General features: G+C 43.1%; 1 protein-coding gene across 3 annotated transcripts in view; it reads right to left on the reverse strand.

Annotated features, from left to right (window-relative positions):
- Adamtsl3 (ADAMTS like 3) overlaps window positions 1-14,762 on the reverse strand; it is a 294,249-nt gene that overhangs the window by 11,107 nt on the left and 268,380 nt on the right. The window contains exons 24-27 of one of the 3 annotated variants that reach the window (XM_028873809.2): window positions 8,517-8,699; window positions 7,806-7,922; window positions 3,157-3,340; window positions 1,691-1,895 (exon numbers count right to left, since the gene is read on the reverse strand). In XM_028873809.2, the coding sequence (XP_028729642.1) occupies window positions 1,691-1,895; window positions 3,157-3,340; window positions 7,806-7,922; window positions 8,517-8,699 (689 nt within the window). Of the gene's footprint in view, window positions 1-1,690; window positions 1,896-3,156; window positions 3,341-7,805; window positions 7,923-8,516; window positions 8,700-14,762 lie in introns of those variants that run through there. The other 2 variants (XM_028873810.2, XR_005089681.1) reach the window with 2 other exon arrangements.

Raw genomic sequence — 14,762 nt, forward strand, 5'->3', positions numbered from 1 at the left:
TTGGACATTGTGGATTATTTTTAGTTGCATGCAGATTTTAGATTAGATTCAGCTTGCCGATTTCTGGTAGAGAATGCTGTGAATCTTTAGATAAATTTGGAGAGTATGGGTATTAGCAATATCATGCCACTCACAAACACAAGAAATCTTTCTATTTTTGTAGATTACCTTTAATTTCTTTGAAAAACATTTGGTGGTGTTATGCTATTTAGTTTCTTCAAAACCAATCTTCCTGCTTGACTTACTACCCTTGAACTTGAAGTCACTGATCAATTGATCTGGTTCTGTGCAGTAATTATACTCCAGATTCCGTGTCTATTCCTGCCCCAATGGTGCACTGTTGCCCGGAACGAATTTGTATCCTAGTTGGCATAGGATGAGGAAGGGGCTCTTCCTACCTCCCATAGTTTGACTTTCTGAAAGTTCCTTCTCTTTATTTGTTCTCAGAATAAAGTTCAGATTTATATTAAGTTCCAAAGAAAGGGTCTGTCATTTAATTAAAATTATATTTCATATGTGAACTCATTTCTGGGTCTTTATAGTCCTGATATTCCATTTAGCAAAATAATAGGTCTTCTATTTGTCCAACTTTTAATTTATTCATTTTAATAATATGCTATCTTTTAACACCCAGGAAACAAGGCCCTTTAAACACAACAGGACACACACACATATGAACTAACAGAGATTGAGGCAGCATGAACAGGACCTCCAAAGATCTGCAGCAGATGGGTTCTTAAAGCTGAAAGAAGTGGATGCACGCCCCATCCCTAACCCAGAAGCTATCTTCAATTGACAACCACTTGCAAATGAAAATTTAGTTTTATCCAAGGGAGTCTCACTGGGAAAACAAACTACTCTTAAGGGTATGTTGCATGCCTAGCAATAGATGGCCAACAGAAAATGAACTCAATGGCATCTTTAGAGGTTCTGTGTCTCATAATGTCATGGTATTTATTTAATTTTTTTACAATTTTCTCTAATTAATTAATTATTTATTTAACTTTCTTCCTTTTTGCTCCACGGGTCCTTTGTATATATATTATGACTTCCAGATTTGTGTTTTTATGGGATGCCTAAATGTGCAAACAAGTGGATCTCTTCATCTATATCTATTTCTTGTGCTTTTTCTTGGGCTCTTTTCCTTCTGTTTGTTTTGTCCTATTCTAAGGTGTTAGTTTTTGTTTTATCTTATTATATTGTATTTACTATATTATTATCCTCTAGAAGCCTGTTTGTTTTTTAATGAGAGACAGGAAGGGGGTGGATCCAGATGGGTGAGGAGAAACTGTTAAGATTAGAGGGAGGGAAAACCATAGTCAGAATATATTATATGAGGGAAAAAATCTATTTTCAATAAAAGGAAAATACATGGCCCATTAACAATTTTAAAGTATACACTACAGCATTATTAGTTATAAATACTGTTTTGCATAGTTGCTCACTAGAACACATTCATCTTGCACAACTTAAAACTACTGTTCTATTCACTATTATGAACTTGATTAGACACATACATAAGTGGAATCATAGTCTGTTTTCTGTGCCTGGATTACTTCATATGGTCATAAACATATGATATCATTTCAATATTGGATAAATACTTCAAGTTAGGTATTCTAAAACACCTTTAAAGTTCATTAGTAACAAAGAGGTGACTGCAGATAACATTGCCAACACCTAAGCTTACCTGGTTTCCTGGGTCAATGGCCTGTTGAACACAGGGACGGACTGAACACGATTTTCTCCCCAGAGGCCTGTCTTTAGGAGCACATGCCCTTGGGGACACCACCTGGACAGTCCCATTGGCTTTTGTCTGTTTGCATGTCACTTGCCGACTGTGAAGTCCTTCACCACAAGACACAGAGCACTCGGACCACACACTCGTAAACCACCTAGAAACAAAAGCTACAGGACCTTAGCAAGGACTGTCCAGAAAAGGCTAATTTGTTTATCTTAACACTATGGTGGTGTCAGGGGAGTCACATGTCTCTCCAGGACAAGGTTGAGGCATAGGTGACTTCCAGTCTTCCTCCTCCCCATCCCTCAGGGAACAGCAGTGTCACTAGGTGGAGAGAACCAATGTAGTGATGAGTGTGCCACCTACAAGGTTTAACAGAGTCACTGTACACCAAAGGACTAGGTTCCCTGTGGATTCGTAATTTGAGATTTATGTTTTCTCAAGGGTGACTCTTGGTATGACATGGTTCATTTAGAAATGATAGTAGCTACTCAAAGTTATGGCAGGTAGAATGCCTGTAACATTGACAGTCCATCCAAGGACATCATGCCTCAAAGCAGCTATTGTGTCTGTCTGACACAGTGACTCTGCTTCTCACAGTCTTCTGAGGCATGGGCCACCTGTGACATTTGTATAGGAAATGGAGCTGTAGAACAATAAGATTCTATTGAAAATAATCTGTACCATTTTTTATTAGTGTGTACATGGTGTGTGTGTGTTTGTGTGTGCGTGCGTGCACACTATGAATTTCCACTAAGGCAGAAGAGGGCATAGGATCTACTGGGGTTGCAGTTCCAGGCATTTGTGAGCCCAGAGACATGGGTGCTGGGCACTGGGGTTCTCTGCAAGAGCAACAAGCCTCTTAATGACTGAGCCATCTCTCCAGCCCCTGACTCTCCATCTTTTAATCAGAAAATTAGGGCTGAAAAATCATACCTGCCTCATCAATCTGAACTCAAAAATACAAAAACACCTCTTCAGTTAATTGGTTTTTTATTATTTATTTTTGTGTCATTTGATCAACTTTCTGCTAGACTATGTGACAATCATTTATTTCACATTAACACTTTCTCTGAGTATAGCAACTGAGCTATTACCCAGTCCAAATCACTGTGCCTCTAAAAGTAACTTTTTGTATTTTTTATGTGTATGGGTGTTTTGCTTAAATGTATGTTTGTTCTCCATGTTTGTGCTTGGTGCTCGCAGAGGCTAGAAGAGGGTGTTAGATTCTCTGGACTTAGAGATGGTTGTGAGCTGCCACGCGGGCTCTAGGAATTGAACCTGGGTCCTCTGGAAGAACAGCCAGTGCTCTTAATCACTGAGCTCCCTTACTCTTAACCTCCCCAGCTCCTATTATATATTTCAAAACCAGCAAAAACTAGTGTACTGTTATGAAAGTAACTAAACATCCATACCTTGCTGGGCAGTCCCGGATGTTACAAGACTGAAACCCAGCCAGCGGCTTCCTGTGAGGACCACAGAGGGCTTCACTCACTTTCTGCCCACTGGCCATCACACACTGGGGCCTCTGAAGGCGGACGCCCAAGGGGCCGCAGGTGGCAGAACAAGGTGTCCAGTTACCAGGTTCCCAAAAAGGCTCTGCAGAAAGGAAAGAAAATGTCACCAACAACCCCAAATAAGAAAGGATGACGCTCTGGAGGCAACAGAGCAAAGACCACCATGAATCGTTCTGTGGTTAACTGCCTACCTGCAGTTTAAGTGATGCCCACAGAAAAGGCCATTGCACAGCGTGAGGCTTACTTTCTCTTGAGTGACTATTACACTCGCTGACTGGAAATGATGGCCAGGCTGGGCTCCTTGGAGCCCAGCCTGGGAGATGGCCATTGCAGGTCAGCTAGGTCTACTGGAAAAACCCAAGAGGAAGGGAGGAGGCATTGTCCAGCCAATGCTTCCCCAGCATTCTCTAAGCAGAGCCAACAGCACAGGGAGGAAGGCCTCCCCAAGGATGCCTTAATGCTGTCCATTTTCCAAAAACAGATCAGGCCGAGCAAGGAAGATGATTTAGAAGGAGGACCAGGGACCAGGGATTAAGCAGTAAGGTGAGATGCATTTGAGTCCCACCCTTACTTTTCCATTAATTCTTAACCCAAACACCACATCGACCCTAAAACTGCATAAATAATTTGCTCTGGAGACATCTGGAAAGGTAAGTATGAGGTTTCCTTTAGACAAGTAGTAGCCAAGCACCCCCAGTAATCACAGCTTTCGTGCTACCCTTCCCTGCCGACACTCGATAAAAGATGAGGTAGGACACGATGCTGACAGTTTTGTGGATGGCCACAGAAAATGCCAAATTTCCCTGCAATGATCATGAATAATTGATAGCTACCAGCTGTGTCCACATGATCTCTCAGAATGGAATGGTTTATTTAACTTATTGTTTTCCATTCTGAGTTTTGAGTTTTTACCTTAAATTGCACATGGCATCATGTGCAGAGCAGAACCATAAATTATATCTCCAGTTGGACTTTCAGAATCATAGTTTATTTCAAAACAGCTTTTTTCAAGGTGGCCATTTACTGAGATTCTCCAGGGTGAACAAATAGTGGGTTAGACACTTGAAAAATTAATTTTTTATTGACTCTTCCATGTTCTGTTATAAAGCTGCTTTTATTTTTATGTGCCTTTCTTTAAAAAAGATTGGGCATGTAGGGCGGTGGTGGCACACGCCTTTAATCCCAGCACTCGGGAGGCAGAGGCAGGCGGATCTCTGTGAGTTCAAGGCCAGCCTGGGCTACCAAGTGAGTCCCAGGAAAGGCGCAAAGCTACACAGAGAAACCCTGTCTCGAAAAACCAAAAAAAAAAAAAAAAAAAAAAAAAAAAAAAAAAAAAAAAAAAAGATTGGGCATTTATTAAAGTATAATTTATATACAAGCAAGTGCTCAGAGCTCAATTTTATGAGCTTCACAATTGTCTGAACTCTTTTGTCTATGATCCACAGCAAGGTAAAGAAGATTTTAACACCCTTAAAGCTTTCATTTTGCCATTTTTCAATCAGCCCCTTCCCCTCTCAGGTGACCACATTTTTTTTTGTTTGTTTGTTTTTTTACTATCAGTATATATTGACTTTCCTTCTTACTGGGCTTCTGTATTTAGCTTCCTTTGCTTAGTATACTATGTTTGGGGATTCACTCATATCGCTGGGAGTATCCACAGTGCATCTTCTTTTACTGCTAAATAATGCACCATCTCTGAACACATCATAGTCTTTCATGCTGCTGTCAACAGCTATCATGACAGCTCACAAACTTTTTTATTTGAGCCTGTTTTCACTCTGTTTGAATGAAAACCTGTGAGTAGAATTTCTGGGTTGAGGATGGCTGTATGTTTAGCTACAAAGCGCCAAACAGTTTTCCATTGTGGTCTCTGCTGACCGTCATATGGAAGCTTTGATGGAAATATCCCTTGCTCAAATTTAGTTTGTGTTTCTGTCTTCGGCTATTCTAGTAGGCATGAACTTGCATCTCCTGGTTTTGATCTGCATTTGCCCATTGTCTCCTTTTGTGTAGCGATTTCTTCCAAGATTCAGTGAGACCCAGGAGCTTCTAAAGGGACTCAAGTCCCTGAAACCAACCAGATGCTCAAGACTCCTCCTTCCCAAGGCTAAGTAAGCAATAAGGACTGCTGAGGAGACTCACATCAGGCAGGCTGCCTGAAGAGACACTCAGACCTGTTGGGCTGCCTGAAAGTCCCACAGTGAGCTCCAAGGTTCCAGCTGTCACAAGCAGTCGCCATATTGGTGGGCGGGGCTTTCGGTGTTACGGCTCCCTTTGAGTCATCCCGACTCTTGCAAGTAGCCCTCGCCCATATGCCTGTAAGCTACTTCTTCAGTTCACCAAGGTGGACTTGGTTGGTATCCTTACTTTGGTCTCTTGTCAGTTCCCTATCTGTGCTGAGTGGACATCTGTTCAGGTCTCCCCAGAAACAGTGCCACACAACACACTTGTATGCCACTTTTCATGAAGAGTCTGTCAAGGGCTTTTGTATACTGTTTTGTAGTGGGGGAATGGTGGCCACTGTTAACTTGAAGGAGTTCCTTATGTTTTCCATACAGTTCTTCATCAGAAATATGTCCTGCTACAGACAGGCCAAGATCGCTCAGTTGGGAAATCATTAGAATGAGGAAACAGGCTCTGCCAATATTTTTCCAGTTGCGTTCGAAAAGTAGATCATAGCCTGACACTCCCATCTAAAACTCCTTGGTGACTCCTGACATTTTAACTTGACCCTTGAAGCCCTGGATGGCTGGTTCTTAGCAGCTTCTTCCCCTCTGTCCCCTCATTGCACGCATGCTCTTTTTGTTCCGTAAGCACATCAAGCTACTTTCAACGTGTAGTTTGCACTAACTAAACCCTTCTGAGAACACCCCTTCCTCATCCTGCTGCACAGAGGGCTCCACCTCCTCCATTGGGTCTAGGCTAACATGTCTCCTCCCCAGAAGACCCATCCTGACTATCTTTCCCAAAGCAGTCACTACCAAACATGTACCCCACTTCTCAGAACATTTCATCCTTAGTGCTCAGCTACAAGGAATATACACACGCTTATTTGTTTACTTAGTTCTTGTTTATCTTTCCTACCTGAAAGTCAAATCCATACATGCTGTCCTATTCAACATAAGGACAGGGTATACCATTTATAAGTCACTGAAGTACGTTGGTTAACAAATAACTCTATAAAATGACAGGCTAATTCATGACCAAAGGCTGGCGCACTTTGCAGCATGCACATTTAAGTATTTGTATACATTTCTACGTAGGTAAATTCTGGGTCTGGGCACAAGGTGCTAAAATGATGTAAATAGCCCCAATAAGCCAAGTGCTGTCTACAACAAAGGCTTGGCCTTACAACAGCATTGTGCTCATGAATATCTATTTTATTTGTTGCAGTGATTCTTACAGTCTTTGAACCCATGGCACATATAACATCTAAATGTTTCTCACATTCTAGTTTCTCTCATTGGAGGGTCCTTCTTTCTCTTCCCAGAACAAAACCTAGTTGACATTTCCAGAAAGAGGTGGGGCCTCTTCTTCAGCAATGCCCTTGTGTGTTAGTCATGTTTTTCTCATGGTATTCACTACACTGCCTCAGAAGAACTGTTCACATGCATGTCTCCCTCTTAGACTGTCAGCATTTCAGAGACTAAGAATGGAGGGCCGCAGTCACAGGAGAAGCAAGTGCTCAGCACTTATCACCGAATTTCAAATGAATACACAATTTATTGTGTAATAATGGTAGCATTACATCTAAATGGCCATCTTAGGTAGTGATGTCATCACTAACATGTAGTGCAGTGTTGATGGACAGCTTAACACCATTTACCCTCCTATCCTCTCCCTTAAATCTTAGGAAGTAAGGGTCTTAGAAACTTTATCTTCTAGACCCCCTATGTAGTGGATGATACTTTACATGATACATTGTACAGCTTTGAGGAACTCCTCAGAATTTCAAATCCCAAAATGATATCATAGCAGTGAAACATGTGGCCTGACAGTAGTTTTGGTTTGTCCTTTGGCCATCACAACCTACTTTTGAGTGACAAGGAGCTGAGATCATTACCAGTTTTCCTGACTGTCCTTTCTGGTTTTCTTATCTCCACCTTACTCCCTTTGGCCTTCTGAAGAGGGTTACAAGCTTGGAATACCTGGTATAGATTCTTTTGATCATGGACCAGTGCATAACAAGTTGGGATGTATGGGAGATTTGTGTGTGAATAGAAAATGAAAGAACTGATCCCACAACCTTCGGAGAACTTCCTTCTGTTGGTATCTATTTGGGTGATGATAGTTTTGAAGCTGGAAAATCAGTATCTACATTATTACAAATAATGATGTGTAGTAGGGATATAAGCCCCATGAGCTGCCTCATTTCAAAAACTGTCCCACTGTGAAAGGAATAGATTGAGCTACCAAAGACTGAGGGGCAGGAAAAAAACCCTAAGTAAATGCCAAGGAATACATTGCAAAGAGAAAATCATAGAGGTCGCCCAGCAAAAAAAATGCATGCCCAGAAAGGAAATCTGTAAACAGTCAAAATTCCAGACCTTGAGGCAGGGGCTCACCTGTTGAGTTGTTGCTGTTTGCTCTGATGCTGGATGCCTGGAGAACATGCTTTTTCTGAGCCTTAGGAAATACAGTCTTACTGCCCAGGCCTCTTCGTTCTGAGAAAACAATGTGCAACACATCTAACCAATCAAATGCCGTCAAATTCTCATTCCTGAGTATTCTTGAAGACAACTATGAAGAGGGACTTTTTCTAATAGAATGCTAGAATTCTAATAGAATCCCACAGGTCTAGAAGTAGGTGGGTGTGTGCATTCTTGCATGTGTGTTTGAGTCTCTGTGTGTGTGTGTGTTTATGAGTGTGTGTGTGTGTGTGTGTGCGCGCGCGCGCGCGCGTGCATATGCATTTCACAGGACCAGAAATCATCTTAACTAAAACAGACCTCAGTACTGCACCCACATACAATTGGGGTTGAGATTTAAGTAGACAGAGAGGCATGACATGAAAAGTTTTAATGCTGGCAGAAAAGGACATGTTGCTTGGGCAGAAGAGTAGCTTCGCAGTCACAGCCTTCCGAGAGGTGAACTGGTATGACAGGGTGTTATAAGTGACTTTAAGTAGGCAGTGATGGCAGGGTGAGAACCGTGACACACCTGTGTCACTCACACTTTGACTCCAGTGTCAACAAGTCTGGCCCCTGCTTTTTACACATCACAGGACTCATCAGGAACAATTGGAGTCGGACACTCACCCAGCAAGCGGAGCACAGAGGTTGACACTGCTTTCCCAAGAGCATTGGTGGCTGTGCAAATGTAGGTTCCTTCATTGTCGAGGGAAGCATTCTGCAACAACAGGGATCCATTGAAAAGCAAGGAAACATTGTCACTCAGAGATCCTCCTCTCTTCAACCAAGTTACATTAGGCTGAGGGACACCTTTGGAACAAAAACAAATATGACAAAGGCAATTCCTTTAAGATCAGGGCCACAGAACTATGAGACAAATACCATTTAGTGTTCGGAGCACAAGTCAGGAAATGGGTAAGTCATAGCTAATAGGAAATGGCTGGTTGTGATTTTAAGGCCTATGTAGGAGGAATCATGGTACAGCAAAGGCTTTGGTCCATGGGGCAGCTCATCAGTTCATGTATTATGTTAGGGGATAGGAGCCAGTGAGATTGCCTCACTCTGGGAATGGAAGGGATTTTGAAGTTAAGCAGGTCAGTGGGAAAAATGGTTAAAAAAGAAGGAGTTGGTGGAGCTGAGGTAAGTGGAGGCAGAAGAATTCCTACTAGTGAGTTGTTGCCAGGAAGACTTTGGAAAACAAATATATATATGAACTCCGTTGCTATGCACATGCAATGGGAACGGTCCTCCTTGGGGAAGATTATATGATCCTTGGAGAAACAGATTTGCTTCACTAATGAGTTCTATAAAAAGTGTCATTTTAGAGAACAAAAGGAAATGTTAAGTTTGAGTCTGGGTCAGTTGAGGCAGAGGCTTCTAAAGCTATCACAGGAGCCCAGGCACAGAGGAGGACAGAAGAGCTGAAAAAAAAAGTCTTCATCCATATCTTGATAAGTATTAGTGTTTTGCTGGGCTATTGAAACTCAGAATTATTTCACTTGATTCTTAAGAGTGAAGGGTGCTTCAGGTGGTGCCTGGGACTGAACTAGGTAGCTGGGTTGAGGGATGTCCTCTCCTCCTAAAGTGCTCTGGTGGGAGAGAACATGGGATGGCTTCTGAAAAAATAATCTCATCACTTTTATAATGACATGTGCAAAGTACCTTGCAGCAGGCAGAAGGCATGGCCCAAGAGCCTGGTGCCACTTCCAAATTCTCACAGTCACTCCTCCTTCCTAGGAGGGCGTCACTGTGTGCTCCATCTTACTGCTGAGGACTCTGCTAAGCTTTGGGAATTCAGCATTAGTTGTTCCATCCACTATACCAAGCTTGCCATTCAAGTCTCCATACCAAGCTTGCCATTCAAGCCTCTTTAGGGCATTTGTTGTGTGTCTTTAGAAAAATCCGATTTACTTAGAGATGTCATGTGTACATGCAGAAACTACAGATTGATACTTGTACTGAAGTACTGAACCAAACCCAAGTGTTTTTGTTTTGTTTTGCTTTGTTTTTTTAAGAGAGAGAGTGCAAGGAGAGACAGCTGTTATTAGAGGTTGGGGTTTTAGAAACCTAGTACAATGGAAACTTCCTAGAATCTAAGAGGATAATCCTAGTGAGGACTCCTAGTAATGGAGGATATGGAGTTTGAACTAGCCATCTTTTGTAGCTAGGCAAGGTTTCCAGTGATGGGACTGGGTTGAATTTGGTTGAGTTGTTGGCCAAGGGGGTCCCATGGAAATCCCTAAAGAACCCATGCTGATGCTAAGACAGCTCTCCAAAAACTGTCAGTAGAGCTCCATTGCCAAGGACAGCATCCATTACAGCTCATTGAACATAGAGAGGTTAAGCTGGTGCCTTCATGGAGCCTTCAGCCCTACATCCTCTTTGGCATGGGAAGGTACTTGGCAGGCTACCAAAAGAGAAACTTGGACACCAACCCAGCCACAAAACCATCGACCTATAATCTGTCCTGCCTGCAAGATGTGCTGGGGCAGTGGTGGCCCAGAAGTTGTGAGAGTGGGCAGCCAAGGTTTGGTTTAACCTGAGGCCCACATTATAAGAGGGAGTCCATGCCCTACACTGCCTGGAAGGCCAGGAACCAGAGACTGGAGAGCCCAGAGACCTAGGGTAGAACAAAATAGTCCTGGCTTTAAAAAAGAATATCACTGACATGATTCCTAATGATTCTCATAGATCTGTGCCTTGTCCAGTCATCATCAGAGAGGCTTCCTCTGACAGCAGATGCAGAGACCCATATCCAGATATTACGTGAAGAGAAAGTCTAAACTGGAAGTTTTCATGGAGTCCCTCCCCTCAGAGCTAGGCAACTCCCATAGAATAAGGGCTGGAAAGATTGTAGGAATCAGAGGGGATGAAGGAGAATACGGCCCACGGAATCAACTCATCAGGGCACACATGAGTCCACAAAGACTGAAGTGGTATCACAGGGTAGCTGGGAGGTGTGGTGGAAGAGGAAACTGATGCTGTTCATGCTCGAGAAGTGGGAACCGAGTGGAAAAGCTGCTGCCTTGGGTGGGAAGGGATGGGCTGCTCCCATTCTCTTTTATTACTTTGTTAACTTTGGACATCACCCTGGATTCCAGCAGCCTTAAGTGCAAAAGGAATGTGAAATAAGAACAGGAATGTTATCATGTTTAGATGTAATATCTGAGGGCTTCAAAACCTGCGTCTGAGTCTGAGTTGGTGGCTCCCAGGGATTTCATCTTTAATCCTGTGGCTTTGTACGATCTGTGTGTGACTGGGGGATTTCCAAGGGTGTTACCTCAAGAGTCTCATCTTCTGGTCGCTCAATCAAATAACTATAATATATGTGCTGGTGTGATGGGGTTTTGCAGGTTTGACTAAGTTTACAAGTCAGATGACCTTAAAATAATATCTGGATGGACCAATGCAATGCTGTGAGTCCTGAAGATCAGAAAAGCAGAGCAGAAGTGGTTAGAGATGTAAACAGGATGGAGTGGGAGTGACAAGGCCAAAGAGCATGTATGAGGGACATGGTCTTCCCCTGATGATTTTAAATAAAGGGATCCATGAGCCAAGGAAGGCAGGTATCCTCGAAAACCCAGGAGTTGCCTCCAGCTGACAGTAACCAGCAAGTGGGTCCTTGAGTCCTGCAATGAGTAGGAGCTGAACTCTGCCAAAAACAGGAAGGAGATGTATCCCCAGAGTCTCCAGATAAGAGTTCACCCTCCACAGCACCTTCATCTGACCTTTGATCCTCTAGATAGAACAGTCAGCTCAGTCACACTCTACTGACTGACCCATAGAACTGTACGATAATAAATGAGTATTTATAAGTTTGTAGTAATTTGTTACAATAGCAATACAAAATGAATATCTTGATAATGACACATGCATATGCATATATATATATATATATATATATATATATATATCTTCTTCTATACACATATACATAGAAAAGTCAAGCTTTCCTAAGGTCACAGCTATTAAATACAGAAAATGAGATTCAGAGCCACATAATTAGATTCAGAACATCTTCTAACCAGAATGTAGGTGGCTTTCATGCATTTCTTAATAAAGTCTCTCCTAAGTGGCTTATAGTTGTTGGAAGGTTTGGTTGTGGTGTCAAACAAGGTCAAATGCACATACATGTACACACATGTATAACATATAATAAATATATAAAATGTATAGTAGCTATTGATTGCTATTACTTAAAGGAAGTTATGAAGCTTATTTATCTTGTTTCTGTCACCCTAATAGATGACTTAATTTTGGTAGGTTTTTAATTATTTTCTTCTTTATTTAAAAAAGGTAACAATTACCCCAAGTGCCCCTCCTCTCCATGCCTCCTGATCCTGGCCCACACCTCTGGCAGAAGCTTCTCACCCCCAGAGGTCAGGCCAGCATCCTGAACCCTAGGTAATCTGACCCTCACCCCACCCTCTCTCATCCAGCCTAACTCCAACTGCCCCTCCTCTCCTCTTTACCATATCCTGGCCCACATTTCTGACAGAAGCTTTCCACCCCATCAGAGGCCAGGCCAGCTTCCTGAAAACCAGGTAAGCCACCATCCCAACCAACCCCCTCCTGCCCTGCCCAGCATAACCCAAGTGCCCTTCTTCTCCTTGCCACTTGATCCTGGCCCACACCTTTGGGGAAACGTCCCATCTTCCACCTCATCAGAGGCCAGGCCAGAATCCTGATCCCCAGAAGCCAGACCAACAGCCTGAACTCGAGAGATAAGGCCAATTCCCTGAAAATCAGGCAGAAACCTCCTACCCCACCAGAAGACAGGGCAGCATCTGAACCCAAAGAGGGCCCAGCCAGATGAGAGGCCACACACACACACAGCCAGAACCAAACTTGGGCAGCAACCCTCTGCTGGACCAGAGGCCATCCAGGCCATCAGAAGTCCAGCCCCCAACACAGGCAGAGACCCTCTACTCAGCAACAGGCCATGGGACACAGAAGACCAGAAAGGAAACAGAAACCAAGGAAGGAAACATCCATCCAACAAAGACAAACCTAGAAATGGTCACCTAGACCTATAATCACTCCTAAACATCAGTGTAAGAACGCAACAAGAGCTAAGGTATTATGTCTCCATCAGAGCTCACCCATCCCACTACAACAAGCCCTGAATATTCCAACACAGAGGAAACACAAGAAAATGACCTTAAAACCAACTTTATGAGGATGATAGAGGTACTTAAAGAGGAGATGGAAAACTCCCTTAAAGAAATTGAGGAAAAGACAACCATAAAATTGGAAGAAATCAACAAATCCCTTAACGAATGCCAAGAAAAAACAAATAGGTGAAGGAAATGTTTCAAGACATGAAAATAGAAACAGAAGCAATAAAGAAAAAACAAACTGAGGAAATTCAGGAAATGGATGATCTGGATAAGTGAACAGGAACTACAGATGCAAACATCACTAAGAGAATTCAAAAGATGGATGATCAAAAACACCAATCACATCTTATGCTGGAGAGCATGTGGAACAAGGGGAACACATCTCCATCGCTGGTGGGAGTGCAAACTTGTACAACCACTTTGGAAATCAATATGGCAGTTTCTCAGAAAAACTGGAAATCAATCTACCTCAAGACCCAGCTATACCACTCTTGGGCATATACCCAAAGAATGCTCAATCATACCACAAGGACACTTGCTCAACTATGTTCACAGCAGCTTTATTCATAATAGCCAGAAGCTGGAAACAACCTAGATGTCCCTCAATTGAATAACTGATAAAGAGAATGTGGCACATTTATATACTGGAGTATTACACAGCAGTTAAAAACAATGACATCATGAAATTAGAAGGCAACTGGATGGAACTAGAAAAAAAGTCATCCTGAGTGAGGTGGATAAACATGGTATCACTCATGAGTGGATATTAGCTGTAAAGCAAAGGAGAATCATGCTACAATCCAGAGCCTCAAAGAGGACAGGTAACAAGGAAGAATCAAGGGGCAATAGAAGAGATTTCATGGGTGGACTGGGGCAGGCAGGGATGGGAACATGAGGGATCAGGTGGGGGCAGGGGGTGGGGAGAGTACTGATAGAGCTGGTTGGAAAGAGTGTCATTTTAGGGTCAGGTAGAAACCTAGTGCAAGGGAAACTCCAAGAAATCTACAAAGATGACCCCAGCTAAGACTCCTAGCAAGAGGACAATAGCCTGGACTGGCCTCGTCCTGTGACCAGGCAAGACTACTACTGGTGGAGGGATTTGGATGCCAACCCAGCCATATAACCTTAGACTTACAGTCTGTCTGGCCTATGAGATGTGCTGGGATTGGTGCCTAGCCCAATAGTCATCAAAGAGGCTTCACCACCAACTGGTGGAGACAGATGCAGAGACCCATAGCCAAACATCAGGCTGAACTGGGGTAATCCTGCTGAAGAGGGGGGAGAAGGATTGCAGGAGCCAGAGGGGTCAAGGACATCACAAGAAAACCCACAGAAACAACTAACCTGGGTTCATAGGGGCTCACAGAGAGTGAACCAACAACCAGTGAGTCTGCATGGAACTGACCTAGGCCCTCTGCATATATGTGACAGTTGTGTAGCTAAGTCTTCCTGTAAAACCGCAAGAGCAGGGCTGTCTCTGACTCTTCTGCTGGCTTTTGGGACCCTATTCCGCATGCTTGGTCACCTTGCTTAGGCTTAATACAAGGGGAAGTGCTTAGTCTTACTACAACTTGATATGGCATGTTTTGTCAATATTCACAGGAGGCCTGCCCTTTCCTGGAGAGAAAGGAGGAGGAGTGGATGAGGGGAGGCAAAGAGGAGGTAAGGGGAGGGACTGGGAGGAGAGGAAGGAGGAGAAACTTCGATCAGGATGTAAATTCTTTAAAAGGTGACAATTATGGGACTGGAGAGA

Source organism: Peromyscus leucopus, chromosome 1 (assembly GCF_004664715.2).
Source record: "Peromyscus leucopus breed LL Stock chromosome 1, UCI_PerLeu_2.1, whole genome shotgun sequence".
Classification (NCBI taxonomy): Eukaryota; Metazoa; Chordata; class Mammalia; order Rodentia; family Cricetidae; genus Peromyscus; species Peromyscus leucopus.